We start from the raw sequence: 13,946 nt of genomic DNA on the forward strand, positions 1-13,946 counted from the left end.
ATGTACCAGTCACACCATAATAATATTGTAAATAGTCTTAAAAATAGAGGGCAATGAACATTATTTCTTTTATAGTTCTATAAAACCGTCTCTGTCTCTCAGTTTCGGTATATATTTTCGTTAACGTTTCGTGTTGTCTGGTAGCCCGCAATATACGTATGTAACTAGGTAGGTAGGTACTTTTAAAGTCAAAACTTTATTAGACGTAAACATTACTTTTCAAAACGTGGTGTATTATAATATAATTCGTGTTCCTCGACTCGCACTTTAATATCTCGTTTTTTAATCTTAACTCCTCGTTTTCACTTAATGTTTCATTAAATTCGTACTTCGGTTACCTACCTGGAAAACAAATTATTTTAATCGCGTGTTTTTAATTAAATGCGTTCTATACAAATAAACGTATTTACTTTTTAAAACTTTGAATTGAATCTTTAGCTCATTAAATGTTACCGACGTACCCGCAAAGATAATTATCATTTATTGGGCGAGTTAAATTAGTCCGCACATAAATTATTTCTAATTGTACCTATAATATTAAAAATGTAGTACTATAATATTATAAGTATTATTATACAACGTGCTTATTAACGTGTCAGTATCTGTTGTCTTATCGTTTCATCGTTTCCTCTATTATTTTAATTTAACTTGTACTCGTATAATATTTGAAAGATGACCAAACCAATTTTCTTGAATGAAATTTAATATAAAATAAAAAGTTTTTTATTTGTATTATTACTTTATTTTGATTATAAAATAATTAAAGTTCAACAATCATTAGAACCTTTATAATATAAACATATTATAATAACTTATATTAGTCATAGGATACGTTTTACATTTATATAATAAAAACTCAATCTATTAGTATGAAAGCGAATATCTGTGAATGTGAATTTCTTTAACGGTATCGTATTATAAATTTCTAAAAAAAAAATATCTACCGTAAGAGTTAATAAAATAAAAATAAACGTTGGTATAGTAATACAAATTGTATGTAATTTAAAATTTAAATTATCACCAATAATGTTGGATATTAAGACAAAATTGTCATAATTTCAGATTTATTTAGTACTAGAACATATTATAATTATTAATAATTATAACAAACAAAAAAAGCTTATAACATTATTATGATTGAGTGTACATTTTCAATCAGCAGCTTGTGAAATATTTTATAAACACGACAGATTTAAAAAGTATTGTTATTGTTTCCTTATTAACTAGATACAGTAATATGTTTTCGTTGCAGGTATATTTTGAAATTTCCTGAAGTAACACTGCCCATTAATATTATAAAACTGCAACCTTTTTTGCGCATAAGAAGTGCATCAATAAAAATGAAAAAAGTTCATCGACCAAATTTTAAGGAATTTCGACATTTTATTAAGTGTAACTCTCCACATTTTTGTAAAAATAGGCACGTCCATAACGGTATTTATTTAAAAAAAAATGTTTGGGATATATATTCGTTAACTAGTTCAAATTTTAAATACTATTGTAATATTAATTTTACGGTTAATACTTACCGTAACGTTTTAAATAAGCTGTATTTGTGTTATTTTAAAATCTTCGTCGATTTTGTCCAACTTTCAAATTCAAACAAAACAACTTTATGGTATTTTTAGAACGTAAAAACAATGAACCGTTACTATTTTTTCAGAAACCTTTAAAAATATTTCACCGATAAAATATGTAGCTCCCTACTGGTTTAGTATGCGTTACATAATCTCGCTGTTGTTTTAACTTTTAACTGCCAAAAACAGATCGATTGTAAAACAATAGAATGCGTGCGTTAAACGCTTCAATGATTAAACACGACCGTAAAGTTAATCGACCACGATAATAAATAATCAAAGAGTCAACAGGTGAGAATTGAGATGATATAATAGTGTTTGAACAGTGATGGGTTCTACGGTCGAATTTGTTTACCAAGTTATTCACTGTAAACTCCCTATTTCAGTGTCACAATTATCAGAATTTAATCCAATGATGTGTCGAATGGTAGTTAAATGGTGAGCTTTGGGGTGAGGTAGATTTAAAATTTTAAAATAATTTTTATGTCACATTTACATCAGTTCTTTACTATAATAGTTTTTTTTTAGTAATATTCATCAAAAACAATAACACAGGTACTAAATGCATATAAAAGTAACAAATGGTTTAAATATGAATTCAATAATCGATATTATATATTATAAGGTTTTTTGTGTATTTATTTCTTACGGTCCTTACACACAATATTTATCGGATAAATGTATATGGACTATTGGGCTACTGTTTTGATTGAAGAAACTATTACCTAATCAAATTATAATTTATAAATATAGACAATGTATTGGTAATTGTAACAATAAAATTTTGGTTATGAAAGTTTTATTAAAGAACCAAATATATATAATTGCACATAGATCCTCATAGAAATACTTCATGGATATTTTTTAATAGGTGCTAATAATTTTAAATATTGTTATTATTTAATTATTTCAGCAGGTCGGCTTGTTGCATGGGTAATTTTGTTTTGATGTTTATAAGACTACTCTTTATTATACAAATATAACTGCTAATTTTTAAAGTTACAATTTAACAATATCAGAGTAACTATTTTAGATATTTTATATAACTTTAAGTTATATCAATGATTCTATCATTTGGCCATGGATCCGATTTTCTTTTTACAAAGCTATATAACGTCTGACAGGAAATAATATTTGCAATGGCAGCGACGTTTATATGAAAACTAGAATAATTAAAAAGTTATTCAAATAATTATAACATCATATTTAAAAAAAGAAATATGTTGGAAAAAATCGAACAATTACTATATTTTTACAATACTAGCTAAATTTGCACGGTGTTGCCAGTGGCAAATTAAATAATGGCAGTAAAATCCACTGCAATCCTGTCTTAAACTACGCTAAATGTAAGCTACACCTATTTTATGTTGTAACTCATTTGAAAATTATCTGAAAATTAATAAAACATTATTAGTAGTTATATTAATTACAACAACTTTATTTTATTTGCTGTATAGAAATCCCGCAATACTAACAAAAAAAAATAAAATATTTATTTTTTGTAAGTCCACAAATACCTATATAATTTTTTTTTTTACTCACGCCAATATTACTTATTTATACTATTAACGAATAAGTAAAATAACTAATTATTTGAATTGATTAATCAGAAGATAGCGATACCAGTAGTATACATTCCATCAGAAAACAATTCACGAACGATGTACAGGAAAAAAGTGTTAATTTGGAAGTTCATGTGGTTGCATCTAGAATAAATTAAAAATCATTATTTATTTTTTATTTTTTTAGTTTTCTAGTCACGAATGCACTCACAACCCACTTATTGGTACCAAACAGAACGAAAAACATGATATCTAAAATTAAGGACAGCCTGTGACTAGTTTTTCTATGGCGCATATTCCACACATGCATAATAATAGTCGACCACGTCTATGCTGATTTCACAGTGATTCTTTAAACAATAAATATTCTTTAACCCAAAGATATTTTTGGCGTCTTACATTATCTAAAAATTTTTATAATACAAAAATATTGAATATAAAAATATGTGCTGTTATTCGAAATTTAAAATAACTTAAAATTTATCAAGATAAATAATAATATAACTTTTTTTCAAAAAATGTTTTTTTATAATCACTTAAAATAATGTTACAGTATAATATTTTCAAAAACGTTCATACTTTTTTGAGATGATTATAGCGATTGTCACTTACTGTGAAATAAATCATCCGGTATATTGTTAATTATTATCCGATAACCACAAGTTTTGGATTGATATTTATTGCAGATATATAATAATATATCCAACCAAATCTATTTGTGGTTATTACACGCTTCCGTATTTACCCTCATTCATACATTTATATACATATGTATATTATATATATATATATTGTAAGCGCATATGAAATAACAACTTTACTTATAAATCTCATGTTGAGAGCGGCCACTTTCTATTAGTTTATAAACAACGTGAAATCTTAAAGCACAACAAAAGTTTTCACCGAGTAATATTCGAAAATTATATAGTCGAAAACAAAAGTTTTCGTGTACAGTTTTTTTCTCATATACTTCTTACCTATATACGCCATAGACGTATTATAATATAAATGTGTAACGCTCGCGTCATAATAATATACTATTTGCTCCATAAAAACTCTTACGCAAGCGAAAAAAAATCTGAATTCTGCGCGAGTCACTAATATACAATATAGCGCTGTTGATATATTATAATTAAAAGTTAGCTACTACATTTTCCTTTGAACTAGATGTGTAGTATAAACGTTTTTTTTTTTTTTTTTACTTACTTTCAATCCTCGCGTTTTTTTTTTCTTTAGCCAACTGTATTACGCAATGGAATTTGATGAGATCAAGTTTCTTTCAATAGCGAATCTGATTAATCGCTGATGTGTACATCTTTATATATTTATATTTTTAAATATTAATTTAAGATAATGGATATCACCTAAGGAAAATTGGAAAAAAAATTAAAATATTTTCAAATTTATTAACAATTAAAAATTTGACCGGCAAGCATTACATATACATGATTTCGATCGGTTGAGTTTAGAAGTAGGTTATCATTGGAAATCTAGCCAATACTGACATACTCTGGTCATGTTTTATAAATATTTCAGTCAAAAATGCACATCTAAACACATTTTTAAAATAAAAAATTACGCTATGTTATAATAGATTAAACAGACCGAACACTGCACAATTGTGTAGACACAATGTCTCAACTAAAGTTTTTTGCTCTAAGACAAAGGGCAATTTAGTGAACCATCCACTATCATTATCTTATATTGCTAAAATTCTACTAATATAAAATATATTATTAACCATTTAAATATTCGATTCAATTAACTTATAACAAAAATATTTTGTCAACAGTTATATTTAATAGTTATATTTATTTTATTACGTAATTTAATAATATTATCTAATACATTTCAATAAGTAATAACTAATAACTGTAATACGTAATAATAAGTATTAATCATTATAATATTACTATTTTTATAAATAGAAAATGTTTTAATCACCAATAAAAAAAGTTTGAATTTGAAAATTAATAAACAAATTTAATTTAATAAAATATATAGTATAGATTAAAAATCTATTTTTTTTTAAATTGTATATGAGAAAATCTTGAGTAATATTTTCTATTTATTCTTGAAGTTCATCTATGTGTATAGTAAGTTTACCAAGTAAAATAGTATTTGAAAGTCGATATTTGCCTCAAAAATTTTAACATGCCACTACTCCGCTATAACTACAATAACGAAAGAATGTTAAAAATTTAATACGATAGCTGCTAACATTTTTAAGTGGTTTGATGCAATATCGTTATTCAATATAGAAGAAGGTATATTTATATGCATACTTTTAAATTTTTTTTTTTTAAATTATTTATTGTTGTGAAACATTATGAAAACCAAATTCATACTAATATCTTCTTTATAAAATCATGCGATTCTTTAATTTAATTTAATTTAATTTTAACGAATTGTATGTATCGAGAAAATAAAACGCTGTACAATCAATGTTTGTAGATTTAAGTTGTATTAAAATAATACTGACGAAAAAAAATATTTAATTCTATCGCTACCCATCACATCATAACTTTTATTAGAACTCGTTGGTAGAAACAAATATACAATAATATATTATTTCTATTTTCCAAACTTGTCAGTTATACACTTTTTACATTGTAAATCATAAATTAGCACATTTTTCAATATAAAATAATATGAAGCTACACATTTTTTGGGGGAAAGGGGGATACCCTGTATTGTTGCTCCGGCTGTTCGGGTGGAGATTGTGGCCTTGCATGTAGAGAATATCGACAGCCATGTAAAAATTTACGATTCGACCATAGATTCGGTATTGGTAGGTTCATTGCGCGTGCGTAAATAAGCGTACGCGTCAATTTAAATAATAATAAAAAAAAAATCCCACACGCACTCACTCGTTAAGTCATAAAGGCATGTATAATATTATATCGAACGTTTTTAAATGTATAAATTGCCCTGCGTTTTCCTTTTCACATGTCTCTTATGTTCGGAGGGTAAAATATACGTCGGATAAAAAAGAATTCGCGTACTCGAACTCACACTCACGTAAATGTGTATATGTTTTTTGAGTTCGTGTACAAATGTGTATTGTATACTGGCGTATGATTTCGGGCATACACACTAGTGCAGCTGGCATACGTCGACCGTACAAAAACCGTTAAAAGCTTAAACCATCGAAGCAATAATAGGTACTGTGCATTTCGTGCCATACAGCATGACCCAAACTTCTAAAAGTATCACGTATCAATAATATCTGTTTGGGATAATGTATTTTAATACGATTTTTAAACAGAGTAATTTCCAAGAAAAATACAAATAATTAATATAATATTTCGTGAAAATAAAATATTTGCGTTATTTATTAGTAATTGAATCAAAGTTTTTATGACAATCCATAGAAATAACTATTAAGTAGATATGATTCCATTGAAGCTTTTTTGAGATGATTCAAAATAAGTATTTTATGATTCTACGAATAGTACAAACTGACGATTAATAGTTTCTAATTTTGGAAATTAAAACTCTACTTGTATTTAACGGTGCATGTGGGTTGTGTTATCACTTATCATATTTTTCATTCCAAAAAAACATTTAAAAGTACTTACTTACACGTGTTTTTTGAACAAAATAGTCATGCCTCCACAAAAAAAAAATATAGCATTATATTCTTATATATGGTAAGAGTACAATTCAAATGCTTTAACTATTAACTATGTACGTCATATTATACATAAACCATTATAATATATTATATAAGTGTATCACTAAGATATGACTATGAATTCAAATGTTATTTTAATGTAAAGTTATTGTCAGCACTTTTCCTGGTATACTTCTACAAACGTGCCGAAGCCGTTGCGATATTAGTATAATAATGCTACCGACAACCTATCGTAATACGAGTATAAATGTATTTAATGTAATTGTTGGTCTTTACCGTCTGTGTTTTTCTAACAGTCTTGTATATTGTTTCAGGGTAAGACTTGCAAGCTGAACATGCACAAAAACATGTACTACAAAGGTGAGTGGACATAAATTCGTTTTGAACATATAATATACAATGGTGATATCATTTATTTTGTACAGCGACGTCATATTATATTATAATATTGTTTTAATAAGGAACGTATACGTATTGTGTATTATTATTATAATAATCTATTAGTATGTGTTTGAGTCACAAACGTGGCTTTTTATTTAAAATTTATAATTATTTTACGTCATCTCTCGAGTGTCACTCATCATAAAGCGACGGTAAAATATAATATTATTACTGTTAGCTTCATACAATATATACAAAAATAATACTTATTTCATATTTGAATATTTAATTTCTTCTCCGCGAGCTTATTTCTTTTGTACGATATTTTCCATCCGTCGGTCTGCTACGGTAGGTTGCAGGTAGATGTATTGCTACAATATGACATTGCACTGCAAACGAAACGACGAAACGTGATTTCCATCCAACTTTTATTCCACCTCACGTAACGATTTATACGATATTATCGCGTTTGTTCACGTACTACACAAACATCGATCTTGCTGCGTTTCTGGGATTAAAACTAATACAATCACTGACTATAATCTGCATTGTAATCGCCTTGTCCGCTATATTATATTGTATAATAAACGTGTATGACATAGTGTCTGCGATTTATCGAGGCGTAATTATTTACGTAAAATATTTCACTATCACAGAGTTGTTTTCCCTGTTTCCCTAACGAAAACCTCAGAAAACTTTTACCGCAATACGTTATTATCGTTATTAACATAATTTCGCGACGACTGCAACTATTAATATATAAGTGCCCAAAGTTACGCGTGGGTACGTATCGTTTTCGAACGTCTTTAGTAAAAATGTATTCGTGTGGGTCACGAGATCCTACCGAGTTAAGTACGTCGCGGTTTTGTTCAATTATTTCGCCGGAATTAGACCTTTTATAAGCAAAATTTACGGTTGCAACACCGCTGGCGACCGCGGTATAATATCGTTATCTATATAATAGGCTATAATGTATAATAATAAAATGTATGCTGTGATATATAATATGCATAAATATATATGTGGGCAATATAGAAAGGTATCCTCTTTTAACCGATGTCCGGCGGGCTCTCGTAGTGGTACACCACAACACAAACACCACCGATATTTCGATACGCACGAGCATATAAATTATTATCAAACTAAACTTGACCCGAGTAAGCCGGACTTAGCGAAACACGGTCGAGCACGCTCCGTCACCCCGTCTGTCACAAAGTGATATTCGAGAGTAAATTGTATCAATTCAATTTTCCCGCCCGTTCATCGGTATCAGCCACCGCCACCGTTCTGCGCGAGTGGTATATTATGTGTTATAGGTACCTGGAATTACTTTTTAGACGACGTATATGTTATAATATTATAATATATAAGTGCATACACCGTTCAATATTATTATTATTGTTGTACGATGCCGTGTTGGCGAAACCAAAGTTTTGACTTAAGCCGCACCGGCGAGATTTATTATACGTTTAGGCTTAGAATCGCGAATCTCCTCCTGCACCAGAGATGAGAGGTATTAACTATCGCATATAAGAGCACCTCTCGACCCCATTTGCATCAGACAGCGCCTTTTTCGTGTAGTTTTGCTTAACGGACGGCTTCCATGGTTTTTAAACCCTTTAACATTCCAGTTAGGTTTTCAACTTTCGACACATAAGCGATCGCGTGTGGGCGTGTAAATCAACGTCGTCTAACTATACATTCGAGTTCTCTTCTCTGAGGTTTGGCATATCTACGTGATGGACGATGCCCGAAACAACTAAAAGTAAATAAATCATTGAGTCGATTACGTCACGACGATATTTTTATTCGAATTTCAAAACAACTACCATATTACAGTATTATCTTTGAAATAAAAACGTCTTATCTGTGCAACCGACACCACGTGCGTGCACCGATACTTTCAATGATATTATATACAAATGTATAGATACGTTTCCAAGTTTCTCTATCCCGTTAAATTTACATTTCCAAATTTTTTTAGCATGTATTGGTCCCGAAGAACTATTGACTTCTGTTCAACTACAAAAACTATTTTTATAATTTGCATATGTCCCCAGCCTCTCCATCTACTATTCAACATTATATATTATAAATCCAAATTTTTATAATTGTAATTCAAATTATAATTTGAAACAGAAAAAAATAGTTGTATCAAATAAACGTGGATAATGATAATTTTGGAACCGATACGTGTTAATCAAGTAATAAATGTTAACGCGGTAAAAATTTAAAAATATTACTTTTCAATGTACGAGGATTGGAGATTCGTATTTATAGTATTCTTACTTATTATTTTTATTTTATGTTTGAAACCTGAGCATTTATCTAATAACGTCATACTAGTTGCAATATAATATGAAAAAACAAATGTTGACAATGTTCACTCATGGAGAAATGTTTGTTTAAGTTCGGGTGATTTCCTATATTATTATGCCACATCTTTCGACCGTTTTTTATTTTCTAATGAATAATAATTTTTATTTTCATAATGTAATAAAGTGCATGCATTCGATCCCGTTAATAAGACGACCATTGCAATATTGTAATAATTGCGTAATGCGGTTTGCTGTCGAACGTTAAAAATTAGAGAACTTAGATGCATTTTATATTTTTTATCCTCCGGCGCGCGTGTTGTACAAACTTTTTTTTTACCGCTTGCTCATAAAAAATTCAAAGGTTGAAAAATTCTTTGAATACAAATATTGCCCAGCAGAACTTTGTCCCATCGCGGTCGTTAACTTTTCTTTTTTCTCGTTTTTTTCTATTTTATTTAGTCTTCTCCGTCTTCCGTATAGTTGCTCTCCAACCTTTCCAACGGCCGTACATTTGCAGTTGTTTAATCTACTTGGTGTTGTCAACGCTTCTCACGTCCTGGAATAATAATAATAATAATAATAATACAAAAAAAAAACAAATACATAAAAAATAAAAGTAAATAAAATTGACTCTATTCAATTTATTCGGTGCCCATATACACTTCTAGTGTGTGTAGTCACAGCAAATTTCTTGAAGCCTCGAGAAATATTATTATTGGCATTTTTTCCTCACGTTCTGAAAAAAAGATAATGTAGACATGTATAGATGCTCAGCAGAAATTATGCACCACTCGAATACTATTTTCAGCCGTTTCTGTCTTTTCCTTCTTTGTATCCTATTATTTCTCTCTACCATTGTTATTATATTATTATTAAATCATTATCGGCATTGTTTTTTTGTTTTTTTTTTTTTGTTTCAGCCAACGATTGGACATCGGATTCGTTGTACCAGATATAACTACGGTAAATTATATTCTATACATCAGCCAATTTTCCACAATGACAGCGATAGGTTTATTGGTTACGTAGCGATCTTGAAATACTACCAAAAATAAATCCGTGGTGTTGCGTGCTTTTTAGGGTTTTCAATTGTATAGTAGTAAAATAAATTTGATCTTAAAAATTCCAAAAATAATATTCAAATTCAATAATGTCTTGTACTTGTATATTATTAATTACCTATGCGCATTGAAAATATCACATGATATACCTAGTATATGGATCGGACACACCTCAAACGTGAATGGTCGTGATCGTATAAATCGTTGTTGGGGGAGGGGCAAGTTGACTGACGGTAAATACAAGATATAGAACTGATCAAGCATTGTTATATATTATTATTATTATTATTATTTTTATTATTTGTTATTTATTTTAATAGGTATAGCGAATCTTTAAGATAATAATAATAATATTAATAATATGTACCTAATATCAATTAATTCCTATATTGGTATCAGTAGGAGATGGAAATCACTTATTTCGTTCCATGTAATTTACATTATTCTGCACGCAAGAAAACCATTTAGATATTTGACTTTGTGTATAGCTAATATTCTAGTGATAAATTAGGAAATTTTTTAGAAAACTAGAAGAGTTGTATCCACCCCAACCTGTATTCAGTAATGCTGTGACTGTTTTCAGGGAGGTTTAAGAGTTTAAATGTCTGACCCCAAAACTAAGATAATTAGTTTTATTTATTTTCATTATCAAATATAATTTTTGTTATTGATTTAACCCCATTCTTCCTAAAAAAAATATGCTATAACGGCAAAAAGTCTTAATCGATGATCATATAAGTATTATTTATGTTATTGTGTCACGGGTTACAACTAGTACCATTTTGATTTGTGAATTTGTGATTAATTTTCCAGAGCAAAAGATTAACTAATATATTATTATAAGTATTATAATATTATATTGGTAGACTACAAAAACCCTGAGCAATCAATGAATACTAATATTATTTTATGTTAGTTAGTCCGCGCGATAATTTATTAATTTATTAATAATTCCGTCCGTTCGTTTAACTGTAGCTGAATTTGATGATGTACAGTAATAGCAATGATAATAATGATTTAGCTGCAACTTGCGACGATAGTAATAATAGCCAATAGTATACTGTTCTACTGTTCTAACAAGGATGTATTATCAATTATAATACACGCATATGTATGATATACATATGGTTAATTATATCATCTAAGTCATATACATTACGGTTTATTTGTTACTATTTGTTAAGAACGTGTACCACCATTTTCTTATCGTTTGCGTAATTGCGTGCCTATAAAAAAAAAATGTTGGTTTTTTAAGACCATTATTAAATTGAAAAGGCATTATTATAGTAATTTTGGGTAATTTTAGAGCATTATTTGACAGTTTTATGGTATTTAAATTTGGGCCCTACTTATTGGTAACAAGTATTATAATTTAAGTATCATAAAACAAGGTTACTGCCATAGATTTAACTTATTTTAATTAGTAATCTAAAAAAATTTATATATTTATTGCTGTAAAAACTCTAAAATTGAGTTTAATTATCTCAAATTATATCCTCACGATAAAAATCGTCAATATTCGATATGGCGTTATTTCATAACTTTGAGTAGTAATAATAATAAATTATAGTTTGTTTAAATTTTTTTTTAATATTTTAGTTTTTACCGGTGGTTTTTGATATAATATGGCTTTCGGCACCGGCATTGCCGCCGTCTTGCGTACCGTTTCGTCCGGCTTCCGACAGTTCGACCGGAACAATTCATTGTCAGCGACTGTTTCCTCAACACCAAACAACGACGATACCGGTCCAGGAACAAAAAAAAAAAACATACAGCAAATTAGAACAATAATATATTATCATTCCTTCATAATATTTAGTAAAACTTATCGTTAGTTACCTTTTTAGTCGCCTCTATATTATAATATCAAATACTATTATCGTAAATGTCGACTCATCTGGTGTTGACGTCGGTGATGGGGCTGATGTGGGGGGGGGGTATCAACTTGTGTTTGTTAAATATATTATTATTATTATTATTATTATTATATTATCGTCATCGTCATTTAAATGCCATACAATTTATATTTTGTATTGTTGTTTTATCACCGTTCGTAAATATTAATGTATATATTATTATTATTATTATACAAACGTATAACAATTATTATTATTATGCTACGATATTATATTATTATGTAAATTGATTACTATTTACGATTTATGTTGTACGATATACATATACATATATATATATATAGAATAGTTTGTAATAATATTGTACCATCGTAATAATATATTAAATTATTATTATTATTATTATTAATATTAACCTGTGCGAAACGTTACGGTGAATACTGTGAAAACTATCGTATTGGCGGAAACTAAACTGAATACATTAAAACACGATATTATAATATTATTATGTAAAACATTACATAGCTGGCGTAAACGCCAGTTCAACCAAAATATTATATTATGTTAAAAAGTGTGTACAGTTGTTATCTGCCTTCCCTTCTCATCAACAATTGTTTTATACAGGTGGTTATTGTAAAATATCTATCGTAGAATTTACTCGAAGAAAATAATTGGAATTATATTCGCCGACCACGTTATAACGATGTGCACAATAATATTATTATACTATTTCACTCGATGATAAGCATTGTTTCGTGTGCTATGTACTTACCTATATTATATTTGTATAACACGATAATGGTAATGATTGTGTTGCTTCGACGCAAAAACTAATAAACTGTAAATTGTAATTCAAAAAATACGAACGTTTTCAGTAGTATTGTTATATGTATTATAGGTGCCTAAACCAACAACAATAATTCCCGTTAATACTTACGTATCATGTAACATTTCAAGCTATTATTATTACAATTATTATAATATGCCGTCCCAGAAACTGAGTATTTCATCGATTAGATATTTTATCAGTCATTTTTGATCGACTGTGTCGCGTCCGCGAAACGCAGAAAACCAATAATCGGAAAACGACTACCTAACTGCGAGCTCAACGTAATATTATACAGTGTTGTGTAAATACGATACACTATAATAATAATAATATAATAATTATTATGTTTCACGATAATGACGTGACCTTTAGGTATCCATCCCAAATCATGTCATATCACTGAACATGAAACGTGAAATAAAATATTATGACGACCAACGATACCGTGCAATATAGCAATGAAGTAAGTACTTACATGCATAAAATAATTATGTTTTTCAGTAACCATTTTTTGTTTTACCGACAAAATTATATTTTATTTATTTTAGTCGTTATAAACGTACATTATTTTTTTTTAGCCAAACATAAAATCGTATAACGATATCTACTCGACGATACTTTCACAAAGTCACAAAGTACATCCTGCATACCCATCACCCGTATAGAATATATTACAAGTTCTAAGCAATTCTGGGTGAAAAATCACTAAATTATTATATTTATGA

General features: G+C 28.6%; 1 protein-coding gene across 2 annotated transcripts in view; it reads left to right on the forward strand.

Annotated features, from left to right (window-relative positions):
- The window catches only part of LOC132932455 (carbonic anhydrase-related protein 10), a 110,593-nt gene extending 97,341 nt beyond the window's left edge, over nucleotides 1-13,252 (forward strand). The window contains exons 10-12 of one of the 2 annotated variants that reach the window (XM_060998837.1): nucleotides 7,091-7,136; nucleotides 10,396-10,438; nucleotides 12,136-13,252. In XM_060998837.1, coding sequence (XP_060854820.1) covers nucleotides 7,091-7,136; nucleotides 10,396-10,433 — 84 coding nt within the window. In that variant the 3' untranslated portion in view covers nucleotides 10,434-10,438; nucleotides 12,136-13,252. The remainder of the gene's footprint in view (nucleotides 1-7,090; nucleotides 7,137-10,395; nucleotides 10,439-12,135) is intronic. The other variant, XM_060998838.1, reaches the window with a different exon arrangement.
- Nucleotides 13,253-13,946: the final 694 nt, after the last annotated feature.

Source organism: Rhopalosiphum padi, chromosome 1 (genome assembly GCF_020882245.1).
Source record: "Rhopalosiphum padi isolate XX-2018 chromosome 1, ASM2088224v1, whole genome shotgun sequence".
Lineage (NCBI taxonomy): Eukaryota > Metazoa > Arthropoda > Insecta > Hemiptera > Aphididae > Rhopalosiphum > Rhopalosiphum padi.